The following is a 12,405-nucleotide window of genomic DNA, read 5'->3' on the forward strand; positions in this document are numbered from 1 at the left end:
CCTTGGAAGATATAACCTAATTTAATCAAGGGCTCAAGTCCATATCATCATGACTGAAACACACTACGGGTGAAATGTGAGATTACGTCTTCAAATCATAGGCTGGGAAGGAAGAGCAAAACGTTTGCAGTATTTTACATTAAAGGTAGGAGTTCAATAAGATCTTGGGGAGGATTAGGAAGCCCCCAATTCAGGCCCATCCCATGGAAAACCTGACCAGCACTCTTCAAAAATGCCAAGTTCAGGGAAGACAAAGAGGACAGAGGCACGGACCTGCAGTCGGAGGCAGAGATGAACAGGTGGAGAGCCTTGCATCAGGTCCTCGTGAGGAGCAGGACGTCGGCTGAGAGACTGATCAACTCATGTTCTGGAGTTTGTCTGTCCATCACAGTTACGTCTCTGGTTTTGATCCTTGTACTCTTGTTTTGTCAGATATTCACAAAAGGGTATTTAGGAAGTTTGTACTCTTTTGTGTGTGTGTGTGTGTGTGTGTGTGTTACTTCTCTAGCCAAAGTAGCATTAAAATGTAAGTCTTTATTGCCTTACTCACATAACTGTAGCCCCTCTGTACAGCATCTTTACAATAAAATAAACTTAAAAAACAAAATGTAAGTCTTCAGAGCATCTGAGGGCACACTGAAGCAATGACTGATGAACTACAACAGTCTGGTCTTGGCGTGAGTGGTGCGAGCACGGCTGGAGCTAGGCTATGCAAGGCCATCTCTCTGTTCTCTCTGCATGGCACTCGGAGCAGGTCTCCAGCCCAGAGGGAAGCGTGTGTATTGCTGAAAGCCCTGTACATGGGGGCCCTGGGGTCAGCCTTGGAGATGTGGACCAGCGGTGACATGCTGGTGGGAGACTGAGGAACACACACACCCCCTTAGAGAAAGGTGGGGCCGGGTAGACTGTCAGCACCCAGAAACCTGAGGGACTGGAGGAGCCCAGAGGAGCCCAGTGCAGGTTCAGCATGTTTCTTTCTGCAGGGCGTTTTTGTAAGGAAGGGAAGAGCAGGTCCAGAGGCTCCTGACAAGCCGCCCTCCGCAGGCGCCGGCAGCTTTGGCCGTGCAGGAAGCAGAGGCCGGTGGTTAGAAAGAGCTGATCTCAATGTCTGGCTCTTTCTGTGCCTCGTGGCCGTCCAGCTGCTGCTGCTTCAGGCCTGGGGCAGCGGGACAAGTCTCGGGACTGTGACTCCAAGAACTCACATCTCCGGCTCCCAACACCTGACCTGGGCTTGCTCAGAGCTCCCAGGGAAAAGCAGACATTACAGGCGTTGTATCAGAGGGAGGTCCAGAGGCCCAGGGGAGGGAGCGGAGTTCTCCAAGCAGAGGAGGCAGAGGCTGCAAGAGCCTGAGCTGAGAAAGACCAAGTGCAGCCATGGAGAGGGGGGTCCGCGTGGGACGGGGCTGACGCAGCAGCACACACAGCCGAGGCTGCGCACCCAGGGCTGCGAGCGCTCGGCCAGCTGCCTCGGAACTTTGTGTTACGCAACACGCTTCATCCTTGGACCCATGCCAGCAATGTCCAGTGCAGCCTTCCGAGCTGCTCCTGACCCCATGTCCCTGGGCGCTGTCCTTGTCCCCTGTGGACTCTCCACCCGTCTTTCACCTAAGCAGAGCTCTTCCTAGGCAAAACCGAACTGCGGTGACTCTCTGGGACAGAGTTCCCCTTGTGAGTGCACTTATGACTCATCTTGAAAACAAACACTGTTACATTGATTTCTTTTTTCTAGCGTGGCATGGAGCTGAGTCCACGTGACCACATGACCTCTGTGGGAGTGGCTGTAACTGTATTAAAGCCCCTTCCATGCCATCCCGCACAGGGCCTGGCAAGCCGGCAGGAAGAGTCCGGGACATCAGCAGGTTAGTGCTGCCTTCTCATTGCTTTGCACATGTCTTCATGTCTACCTTACTGGGAAAACATTTTCCAGGCTGGAAGGTGACCTTGTGAGTGTGTGTGTTCTCTGGGTGCTCAGGAGAGAATCCCCACATTGCTTAGCTCTTGAAGAAAACATAATGACCAAAGTTTTAGGAGATAAGGGCAAAGAACCAGCACAGGTTTTACTGAGTCAAACAGGATATCCCAACATGACTCATGAAAGATTCGATACACCATTGCCCTGGGCTTAAATCAGCCCAACTCACACACCGTGGGTGAACTTGACCTTGGAGCCAAAGTTATCTGAGCAATGGCTCATCTTGTGCCTCTCAGCCAGGATGCACACTGTGGACACCGGTCACCACTGCCTGCTGCCAGTCCTTCCACACCTGGGTTCACGCTCATTTGCTTATTGCTACTATTATTGTTACTATTGGCTACTAGTAACGGGGTGCCATGTTACACATTATTTCTCCTCCTTGATCTTCTTTCCCCCTTCTCCTTCCTCCCCCCATTTTCTCTCTCCCTCTTTTTTCTCCTCTTTTCTTTCCTTCCCTTCCCTGCTCCTCCTCCTCCTCCTCCTCCTCCTCCTCCAAAAGTCTTTTGGACTTTGCTAAACCCAAAGTAAAGCCTGAGCTACATAGTCACACAGTTGCAAGAAATCAATATGTGCAGACTGCAGGAGAGTGAGGCAGAGTGGTGTTGTTTTCTGAGGCAGGGAGTCTCCAGAGCAAGGCCCGTCCTTGCCAGGTTCCGGTCCTGGCCCACCAGAGCAGAGCGTACGTTGCACTCAGTTGACAAGTTCCCTGGCCGCCCCAGCAAATCACTCATGGCCAGTGACAATTACTTTTACCCAATGTGTTCTTCTGATGTAGATTTCCAGGCTTTGGTTATTCTGTTTAACAGAGAGGATGAGAGGTCATAGCTGAGGTCCATTACATTGTTATGCCGTGAACCTTGTTTATAATGGCTCTAGGTTAACCATACTCTCAAAGATCCGCTCCGTTAGGTAGTGATTAAAAACAGAGCACTGCAGCTGTCCAGAGCAAAGTGAGCGTCGTACCAAGACAAATGGCTAATGTGACTTCTCTGCTTCCTCGGAGAAGTGCAGTGGGTGGGACAAGGCACAAAAATGTAAGCTTTCAAGAAAACGCAATGATGGGATAAGACAGCAAGTCACTTGTTTGAGCACAGAAATAGGTCCAGAGAAAGACTTCGTGAATAGCCAGCAAACTGAGAAATTATACAGACTCTAAGGTCTTATAAAAAGAAAAACAAAACACCCCTCAGAATCAGAGAGAGAACTTGCAAAAAGCCACACTGGTGCAGATGGAACACAGCCAACTTGACTTGATAGAAAACCAGAAGAAACGGGACCGTGCCCGATCATAAGCGCTTATGATGTGTTTCCAGCAGCAGTCTTGGTGCACTGCCGAGTGGCTGATATTCTCAGGGTGGGCAGACAGATGTCTGGACCTGGCAGATAGGAGCCCCCCTCACCCCTCCCCCTTCTGGTGGCAGAAAGGGCGGGTTCTTCATTCTCAACCTGGCAGCTTTTCCCTGGGCTAAGATGATGAAGATTGTGGGTTGGGATCTCAGGAACCCAGGAAGCCCAGCTCTGCAGGGCCCGTTCTGCAGTGCCAGGCCCACGGGCCTGAGGCCCTGACTGGTTGGTGTTTTTTTGTTTTGTTTTATTTTGTTTTCATGTCTTTATTGAGATTAAGCAATTCCACAGTGCTGTGGATAGTGCTACTTTGCCAAAGCCACCAACACAGTTTCACCCTCACAAGGAGCGCTGTCATTACCGTGGTCGCAAATGCTTATGAACTCTACAAACTGACACTACAACTTTTCTTCCACATCAGGTGATATGTACAGTTCTTTCCTTCTGCTTAGTGTCCGCTGTTCCCTCCTTCCCTCTCATTCCTCCCTCCCATCGCTGCCTTGAGTTGCTTAGTTCACTTCCATCCATGTCCAGTGCAGCTGATGGGCCCCTCCACTGTGTTTTGTCACCCGTTTCCCTCTGATTCTGTGCCCTCCTCCTAGCGTCCCTCGATCTGACTTGTTTTAAACCTCCTTAGGCAGAGAGCCAGCTCTGGTCATTTCCTGTCACATGGAAACTGCTCAAAGAGAAGAAATTGCAGTGGAACATTTTGCAAATAGAAATTCATTTATATGAGAAGGCATCACAGAAAGAAAAAAATAACAGTAAAAGGTTTTCCTGGCCCAGCTAAGCTACCTTCACAGATAAAACGTTCGTATAAGCTGGGCACCGGTGGTTCACGCCTGTCATTCTAGCTCTTCAGGAGGTTGAGATCTGAGGATCATAGTTTAAAGCCAGGCCTGGCAGGAAAGTCCATGAGACTCTTACCTGCAACAAACTACTGAGAAAAAGCTGGAAATGGCACTGTGGCTCAAGTGGTAGAGCGCCAGTCTTGAGTATAAAGAAGCTCAGGGACAGCGCCCAGGCCCTGAGTTCAAGCCCCAGTTTGTATTCCACCACAGGCTGTCTAGCCCATGACTGAGCTTTCTGGTCAGCCAAGGTATTCTCCTAGGCTCCTCTCTGGGCTCCCAGCCAGAAGGGACTTTCTCCCCAGGGGACACTGGTCAAAGTCTAAGGAAGTCCTTGGCTGCTATCACCAGAGGTGGAGAGGATCCAGCCCTGTGCTCCTGGAGACTGCTTAGTAATATACTAAGTAATTAGTACGTTAGTCAATATATTGTGCTCAGGGCAATCTCCCAGAACAAAAAATTGTCTACCCCCCAACGGTCAATGGCACGGGAAACCCTCGAAACAGAGCAACAAGAGCTGTCAGACTTCTTTTGTGGGTCGCAGCCAATTGCATTTTGCACATTTTTTCCACCAACCCAGAGCACGCAGCCACACGTGTGTACCCATAGCATAAATGCACTCAAGATGGCTCCAGAACGTTGCTTTCCATAGTCTGTCTCTATGCTCTGGGAACCCCCGGTGCTGGTTTTATAATTCACTAATAATGGGTTAGGGTTCAGAGCTTGGAAAACACCACTGAAAAGAAGCTCTAAGAAGTCTGATGAGAGACGAAAGGGCCTGTGCCCGCCAGCCTGTCTGTGTGACCATGCAGACGCCTACTCCTGCCGGCCCACTGCGGGACAGGGGCTGTCGGCTGCTCACTCCATGGGAGGGAACGTGGGCCACTGGAGATCTTTCTGGAATTCTTCTGGTCCTTCTGTGTAAAAGCCAGATCAAATATTCTTTGTGTGATACTGCCTTATTAACTGTCTGCCCTGAAACACCTTTTACTTCCTTCACCTATTCATTCACTCATTCACGTTTAGGGGAACCGAGAACCTGCCGACATGGGGAAGCCTGTACTTCACTACTTCAATGGCCGGGGCCGGATGGAGTCCATCCGCTGGCTGCTGGCTGCGGCTGGTGTAGAGGTACGTTCTGAGCTGGGACATCTTCATTGGACCTAGCCATGACCTGGCTAAGCCAGCTGTCCATAACAAAGCATCCTGTGAAGCTGGGCGCCAGTGGCTCCGCCCGTAATCCTAGCTACTCAGGAGGCTGAGATCCCAGGATGGAGGTTGGAAGTCTGCCTGAGCAGAAAAGCCCAGGAGGCTTTGATCTCTAATTGTCACCAAAAATCCTGAAGGGGAGCTGTGGGTCAACGTGATAGGACACAAGCCTGGATCAAAAAACGTTCAAGGACAGTGCCCAAGCCCCAGGACCAGCGCACACACACACACACACACACACACACACACACAGACACACACACAGACACACACACAGACAAACAAAACCCATATGATTAGTTTTGTTTTAAATAAAATTATCTCCATTTAGTAAGAAAGAAGTAGACTTACCTGATCAGATGAAATTTGGTGATCCAGATCTGCCCAGTCAGGTTCCTCTGTGTCCACTCAATGTAGACACCGTTACTTCTCCACAGTCATTTCCAGACAAGGATCACTTGGCCTATAGGATGACAGAATGCACTAACACAAGCTTATTTACTTCTGCTGGCAGTTTGAAGAGAAGTTCATAGAATCTCCAGAAGACTTGGACAAGTTAAAGAACGGTAAGGCAGCCATCCAACCATCCATGCATTCCTGACGACCGTGTCTAGCATGGCCCAGCAGCATGGCGCACAGGGATGGCTGGAGATGGTCAAGAGGCAGACAGAGGGTGTGTGGGGGGCAGGCTGACCGCTCTGTGATGCTGAAAAGGACTGGGCTGCTCCGAGTCTTCCCTCCGGAATCTCTGAATGTGTTCTCCATGCTCTCCTGATTTATTCTCCCAGAATGAGCTTCTGTTAGCTCAGAGTCTGCCAGTGCCCTCCACCCCAGCCCACACAGGGCCATGCCTTTAGTCAGAGGAGGACCAGAAGGGGCAGGTGCCTTTGTTTTGTCATTTGGCTTGTGACGAGCTACCCACCTTTAGTGCAAGTGTGGAGGAGCGCAGCGTGGGGCCTCGTCCTAGAAAGCACTCTCAGAACCCATCGTGAATAGCGCGAACGCTGTGGGAGTTATTTGGACACTTCCTTCTTAGTGGTATTTTCCCAGAACCCAGTTGCATGCTCTCTTAACCTTCCTAGAGTATCCAGAAATAGATTAAACACAAAACACACAGAAATCTATTATGGGTCTGCATTGGACATAGAAGCCAAATGAAGTAGGTTTAAAACCCAAAAGAAAATAGATATAAGAAAAAGAATCCAAGCGCTGGTGGCTTACACCTATCATCCTAGCTACTCAGGAGGCTGAGATCTGAGGATTGAGGTTCAAAGCCAGCCTGGGCAGGAAAGTCCATGAGACTCTGATCTCCAATAAACCACCAGAAAACCAGAAGTGGAGCTGTGGCTGAAAGTTGTAGAGCACTAGCCTTGCACAAAAGAGCTCAGGGAGAGTACCCAGGCCCTGAATTTAAACTCTAGGACCAACAGAAGAAAAAAGAAAGAGAGAAAGAAAAAAAGAGAGAAAGAAAGAGAGAGAGAGAAAGGGAGGGAGGGAGGGATGAAGAAAAGAAAGAAAGTAAGACAGCTAAGCATAAAGTCTCCGATTTGTGTAAAAGTGTGATTATTTTTGCTGGCTCCGCCTTCTGTTCCTTCAGTTGCGTCAGGAAGCCTTTTCTTGTTCTAAAGGAGTAGGGTGTTCAGTCGCGTCAGGAAGCCTTTTCTTGTTCTGAAGGTGTTCAGTGAAGACATTTCATTGACTCCTCTTCTCCTTTTCCCAAAAGATGGGAGCTTGATGTTCCAGCAGGTGCCCATGGTGGAGATAGACGGCATGAAGCTGGTGCAGTCTAGAGCCATTCTCAACTACATCGCCACCAAATACAACCTCTACGGGAAAGACGCGAAGGAGAGAGTCCTGTACGGTGAACTTCCCGATCTTCCATCCATCGATAGCCCGGGGAGGGTTCGGATCCTGCTAGCAGGAGCAGGCCCGTGGCTGGGGCCTGTGGCCAGCAGCGGGCTGGTCCTGCGCACACACACTGAGCTGGTCATGGAAGACCACTGTGGAGACGAAGGAAGAATAACTGTGTGTGTGGTGGGGGAGGGACCCAGGTATCTGCGATCATGTGTTCAGACGCAGCACAGGGCTCAGCCGTGATGACCTACGAGCCCCGAGGATAGTAGAGTCATGCTCCCAAGGCTCCCGGGCATCCGTGGCTGGTCTTCTGCCGTCAGCTTGGATGAGGGACCCAGGGCCATAGGGTGGTGGCAAGGAGTCTTTGGGAAGGGCCCATCCACGGGAGCCCATCTCAAGTTGTAGAACTTGTAGTAATGATGGCCAGGAACCCAGGTCATTCCGTGTGTTGGTCAGTTTGGTGAGGGTTATAGAGGCTGTTACCCAGGATGCCAGAGTTCTCTGAAGTATGTTCTGAAAGCCAAAAGCAGCCGGACTGACTCTGTGCACCAAAGCCGGGGTTGACGTCCAGAGGTGGAGGAGCTGCTTCCGTTCACTGGTGGGAGTGCCTCAGAGAGTTAAACAGGGTTGGCTTTACCCTCCACCTCTGCGGGAGCTCTGTGTCTGTGGGAAAAGCGGGAACTCGCGCTTCCTAATGCCTGTCTAGAGACGTAGCTAGCAGCAGCCGTCACAACTTCCACGTGTGGGAGTAGCCTACTATCTGATCATGGGTGAACAGATGGAGGAAATCTGCCATGGGCATGCAGGAGAATAGTTTTGTTGCTCAAGAGAGATGGAGCAGCGTTTCAGTGCTGCTCTAGAACACATAGACCTTGAATGCGGATTTTACACCACACAGAGCCCACTTACTGAGAGTCATTTTGTGTGAGATGTTTTCCCGATCACTACTGATAGATTATTTGTTGTCTTGGGGTGAACTGAGAGGAAAGGGGTATGGCTGCCAAGATACATGTGGTCTGGGAGAGACAGAGATACACTGCTTTAAAACTGAAGAATATTGATGTTCACAGAATGCTAGGATTGTGTAATATACTATGATTATTATTACTATTATTATTGTTGTTATTTTGTGCCAGGCTTGAATTCAGGGCCTGGGAACTGTCCTTGAGCATTTTTGTTCAAGGCTAGCACTCTGTCCCTTGAACCACAGCTCCACTTCCAGGTTTTGCTTTTGTTTTGTTTTTGTTTTTTGTTGTTGTTTTTTTTTTTTGGTGGACAATTGGAGATAAGAGTCCCATGGCCTTCCCAGTTCAGGCTGGCTTTAAACTGAGATCCTCTGATCTCAGCAGCCTGAGTAGCTAGGATTACTGGCGGGAGCCACCAGCACCCAGTCATGATTATTATATTTTAAAGAGCTGGCAACCATGGATATATGAAAATATCTGACAATAGGATGACACCCCCCCCAAGAATAGTAGAAAAGTCAGGCTGACACCATAGGAATACACATCTCCTAAAACATGCCCTGGGTTGTAGCTGAGCAGTGTAGCGCTGACCGGTTCTTTTAGGTAGCCTTGAGAAGTAGACATGGCTGGAATTGGAAGATGACACGCGAGGAAGGCTCTGATGTGTGTCTTATGAGAAACTGAGGGAGAATGTCTGTCAATAGACATGAATACAAGCCTGGTGTACAAAGGGATGAGGCAGGAGCAGACAGGAGCCGGAGAAGATGGCCACAGACTGCGGCATCTTCTGTGGTTTAAGTGCCAGGGTTTGGACTCAGGTACTTGCACCTAACAGGCAGGCAGCCCGCCACGTGAGTCATACCTCTACCTCTCTTTTTCTGTGCTTGTATTTTGTCTAGGTCTTGCATTTAAGCCTGGACTACAATCTTTCTTTTGCTGCTTTTCCCTCATACGTGAGGTGAATTGAGTCTCTCTATCCAAGTTCTCGCTGTGTTTTGGTGAGCGCGGAGCCTGGGATGGACACGAACGTCTGTCTTTCCAGTCTCGGGCTCCTCAGTAGCTGGCGTGACCAGCACAAGTCACCACCACTGGCTTCTCTTAAGTTTTAGAACGGAAATCTAAAGGAGGTAACGCTTGACTGGTGGATGTTTTTGTCTTTTAGGATTGATATGTACACAGAAGGTGTGGCAGATTTGGGTGAAATGCTCATGACTCTGCCACTCACTCCTTCAGACCAAAGAGAAGCCAAGATCGCCCTGATCAAAGACAGGACAAAAAACCGCTACTTGGTCGCCTTTGAAAAAGTAAGTGAAGAGTTTGAGGACTCTGAGTGGTTGAGTTGTCCTGACGGGGTTGAGCTTTACACCCAGAGAACCTTCCTGAAGACCAGCACAGGCATTGTGGATACACGGACTGTGAGGAACATGGTACCCAGCGTCCTACGTTAACATTGTTCTGCAGAATTTCTTGATCACACCTCTGGTAGTCAGTCCTCCACAGACTTCATGGTTGTAACTAAATCCTATCAGGGGAGGGCTCTGAGACTCACTGCAGGTGGGACTGGACCCTGCAGATCTCCACGGACTTGAACTCAGGAGCCAAGCGAAGACAGTCACACAACACAGAATATTCTGCCACCCCGTGTAGAGAGGAGGAGAGCAGCTGCGGAGAATATTTCAGTCTCCAAGAAAGAATCAGAGTCAGACAAGAGGAGAAGGGGCGGGTGATGTAGAAGAGGAGTTAGGAAAAGACTATTAGCTGTTAGAAACTATTTTACCAGGTTTTGGAGGTCGAGTTGAGAGGAAAGCTCCACAAATGACAGGTATTACTGATCTCAGCTACGGTCTCCTCTTAGAAAGCAAAGCAGGGACGTTTCAAACTCCTTCGACTTAGGCTAAGCAAAAAAATTGAACGAAACATGAGTGTGGGAATCTGACAGGTGAATGAAAGTATAAACTCTTTAATTCCACCCCCCTATTAAAAAACCCACATTATTCCTTCATTTACAAAAGCTGATTTGCCGCTGACTGCTCTAAGAGAACAGGGAGATTTTAGAAACAGTTTTGTCCTCACAGGCTTGGCTTAGGCCGGTCTCACCGACACCAGCGTGCTGGCCCTGGCTGCTCCAGACTTCTGCTCTGTGAGGAGAGAAGGAATTCCCTGCCCACATGTGAATTATGTACATTAAACCACAGTGTTTGTGTTGTACCAAGTAAATATCCACATTCTCTCTGCATGTGCACATAGTGTGATATGGCATTTACTGAAAGCTTTAGTAGTTGCTTACCTTTAGTTGATAAGGCTTTCCCTTTTTATTTTCAGCCACTTCTATAAATAGGGAATACTTAGTAAATATCACACGCAGTCCCAAGCTTTGTTACGTAAATGCCATACGCCCAGGAAGGTTGAAATAAGTGTTTCGTGAATATAGACCACCAACCTAAATAGCAAAATTAACATTTGGTGGTGGTGTCTTTGTCGACTCTTGTCGATAAATTCATTTTTCATCTGTACAAGCTAAGCTGCAACCTCAGTGCCTTTCACTGGAGACCCTTCGGAATGTCGATTTTGACCCAGTGTAAATGAGAAGTAATAGTCAATTGTGCCAGGGAGATGGTGAGTTCAAGTCCAACCAGCCCTACTTGAGATCCCCCAGAGGTGAGCAGCAGATGAGATGAGCAGGCCAGAGGAGAATCTCTTGTGATGCCGTGACAGAGAAAGACGCTGCGTGGAGGTGTGATTACTGTTCACGGGAGGGGGGAGACCACAGGGCTGCAGCCTTTCAGGACAGAAACACAGAAGGGTCTGAAGTGGAACTTATTCCCAGGGGGTCATCAGGAGAGGGGGTGCATGCATGCATGAGCTCACATTCTGACTCGTCCAATTCTGCAGGTGTTGAAGAGCCACGGGCAAGACTACCTGGTCGGCAACAGGCTGAGCAGGGCTGACATCCACATGGTGGAACTTCTCTACTACATTGAGGAGCTGGACGCCAGCCTTCTGGCCGGCTTCCCTCTGCTGCAGGTGAGGCATTCCAGAGCCTTCCAGAGCCCTCAGGTAGCAGCCCTGTGCCTCACTAGGAGAATACAAGACAGACTGGTGAGGACCAGACCATCACCTTAGGCCTCCAACGGAGCCTCTGTATCCTGCGTTTGAGGCGGAGGTTTGAGTGACACATTTCTCAAAGAAGAGCATTTTTCCTTTTCTCATGACATGGGCCCAGGCCCTGGGTCCTCTCCCCGGCCTGTGCTGTTGTGTGCTCGCTCCCTGCCTCTCCGGGGTCTCCTTGGTCCCCTGTGTCCTTGTTTTCACGCTGGATGCATCTGAGCAAGTCTCTTTCCAGCTCGGCATTGGTGAGCCTCCTCCTCTCCAACTGAGCCCTCAGCTGCTCAGCCTTGTATTTCTTTCTTCAACACTTCCTGCCCCGCGTACTTTGTTCAAACGGATTTTCCTGCCTTTTTATCACCGCTTGGATGTTTCCTTTCTCTTGGCACCTAAAATAGTCAGTGTTCTCCTTCTGAAATAGAAAAGCGGATCTACAAGATTGACAACTTGCTGGCAGTGCAAGCTCTGAGCGGAATGCAGTCTCAGTAGAGGTCTTTGAGGACGGTGCTGTTGAGCTCTGTGTTCTGGCCCTTATGTTCCCTGGGACTCTGTTCCCAGCCTCCTCCTTGAACTGGGCTTGGTCCAAGATGGCTTCAGATTCCTGGGAGGTGCTCATCCCTGGGTGGACTGTGGGCTCTCTCTGAGGCTCTGCTTTCTGTGTTGCAGGCCTTGAAGACCAGGATCAGCAACCTCCCCAACGTGAAGAAGTTCCTGCAGCCCGGCAGCCAGAGAAAGCCTCCCCTTGATGAGAAGGCTATAGAAGAAGCAAGGAAGATTTTCAGATTTTAACAGAGCTGAAGTTTGCCATGCTACATTGTTCCATGTATATGTTGACTCACACTACTCTGGGATTAAACAAAAAAAGTCTTACAAATCCTGTGCATACCCAGTGCTTGAGTGTCAGTCCCAGCCCAGCAGATAGAGAGGATGGCTTTAAAGCAAAATAGACCAAGGAATAAAGTAAGAAAAAAAGACAGTTCTGACAGCAGAAAAGAAGCAGATAAAGATAATGTAGAGCGAACGAAGAAGTTAAAAAAGTAAATTAATTTAAAAATATGAGATATAAGAAAGTAAAATTTTAAAAAAGGAAAGTAGAAGACAAACT

At 49.2% G+C, this 12,405-nt stretch overlaps 1 protein-coding gene across 1 annotated transcript; it reads left to right on the forward strand.

Moving 5' to 3' along the window:
* Nucleotides 1-1,761: 1,761 nt before the first annotated feature.
* LOC105987815 (glutathione S-transferase A1) lies at nucleotides 1,762-12,183 on the forward strand. Its single transcript, XM_013019201.1, has 7 exons — nucleotides 1,762-1,859; nucleotides 5,194-5,298; nucleotides 5,891-5,942; nucleotides 7,100-7,232; nucleotides 9,358-9,499; nucleotides 11,088-11,219; nucleotides 11,967-12,183. Exons 2-7 carry the CDS (start codon nucleotides 5,215-5,217, stop codon nucleotides 12,087-12,089), a joined length of 666 nt encoding a protein of 221 aa, XP_012874655.1. The 5' UTR covers nucleotides 1,762-1,859; nucleotides 5,194-5,214; the 3' UTR covers nucleotides 12,090-12,183.
* The last annotated feature ends 222 nt before the right edge of the window (nucleotides 12,184-12,405 follow it).

The sequence above is a fragment of the Dipodomys ordii genome, unplaced genomic scaffold (assembly GCF_000151885.1).
Source record: "Dipodomys ordii isolate 6190 unplaced genomic scaffold, Dord_2.0 Scaffold44, whole genome shotgun sequence".
NCBI classification, from domain to species: Eukaryota; Metazoa; Chordata; class Mammalia; order Rodentia; family Heteromyidae; genus Dipodomys; species Dipodomys ordii.

Excerpts from the sequence above, each read along its gene's own strand:
- LOC105987815 (XM_013019201.1), top strand. The coding sequence starts at position 5,215 with ATGGGGAAGCCTGTACTTCACTACTTCAATGGCCGGGGCCGGATGGAG. Across the intron at positions 5,943-7,099 it reads CTTGGACAAGTTAAAGAACG|ATGGGAGCTTGATGTTCCAG; the intron begins GTAAGGCAGCCA and ends TTTTCCCAAAAG. Across the intron at positions 9,500-11,087 it reads ACTTGGTCGCCTTTGAAAAA|GTGTTGAAGAGCCACGGGCA; the intron begins GTAAGTGAAGAG and ends CCAATTCTGCAG.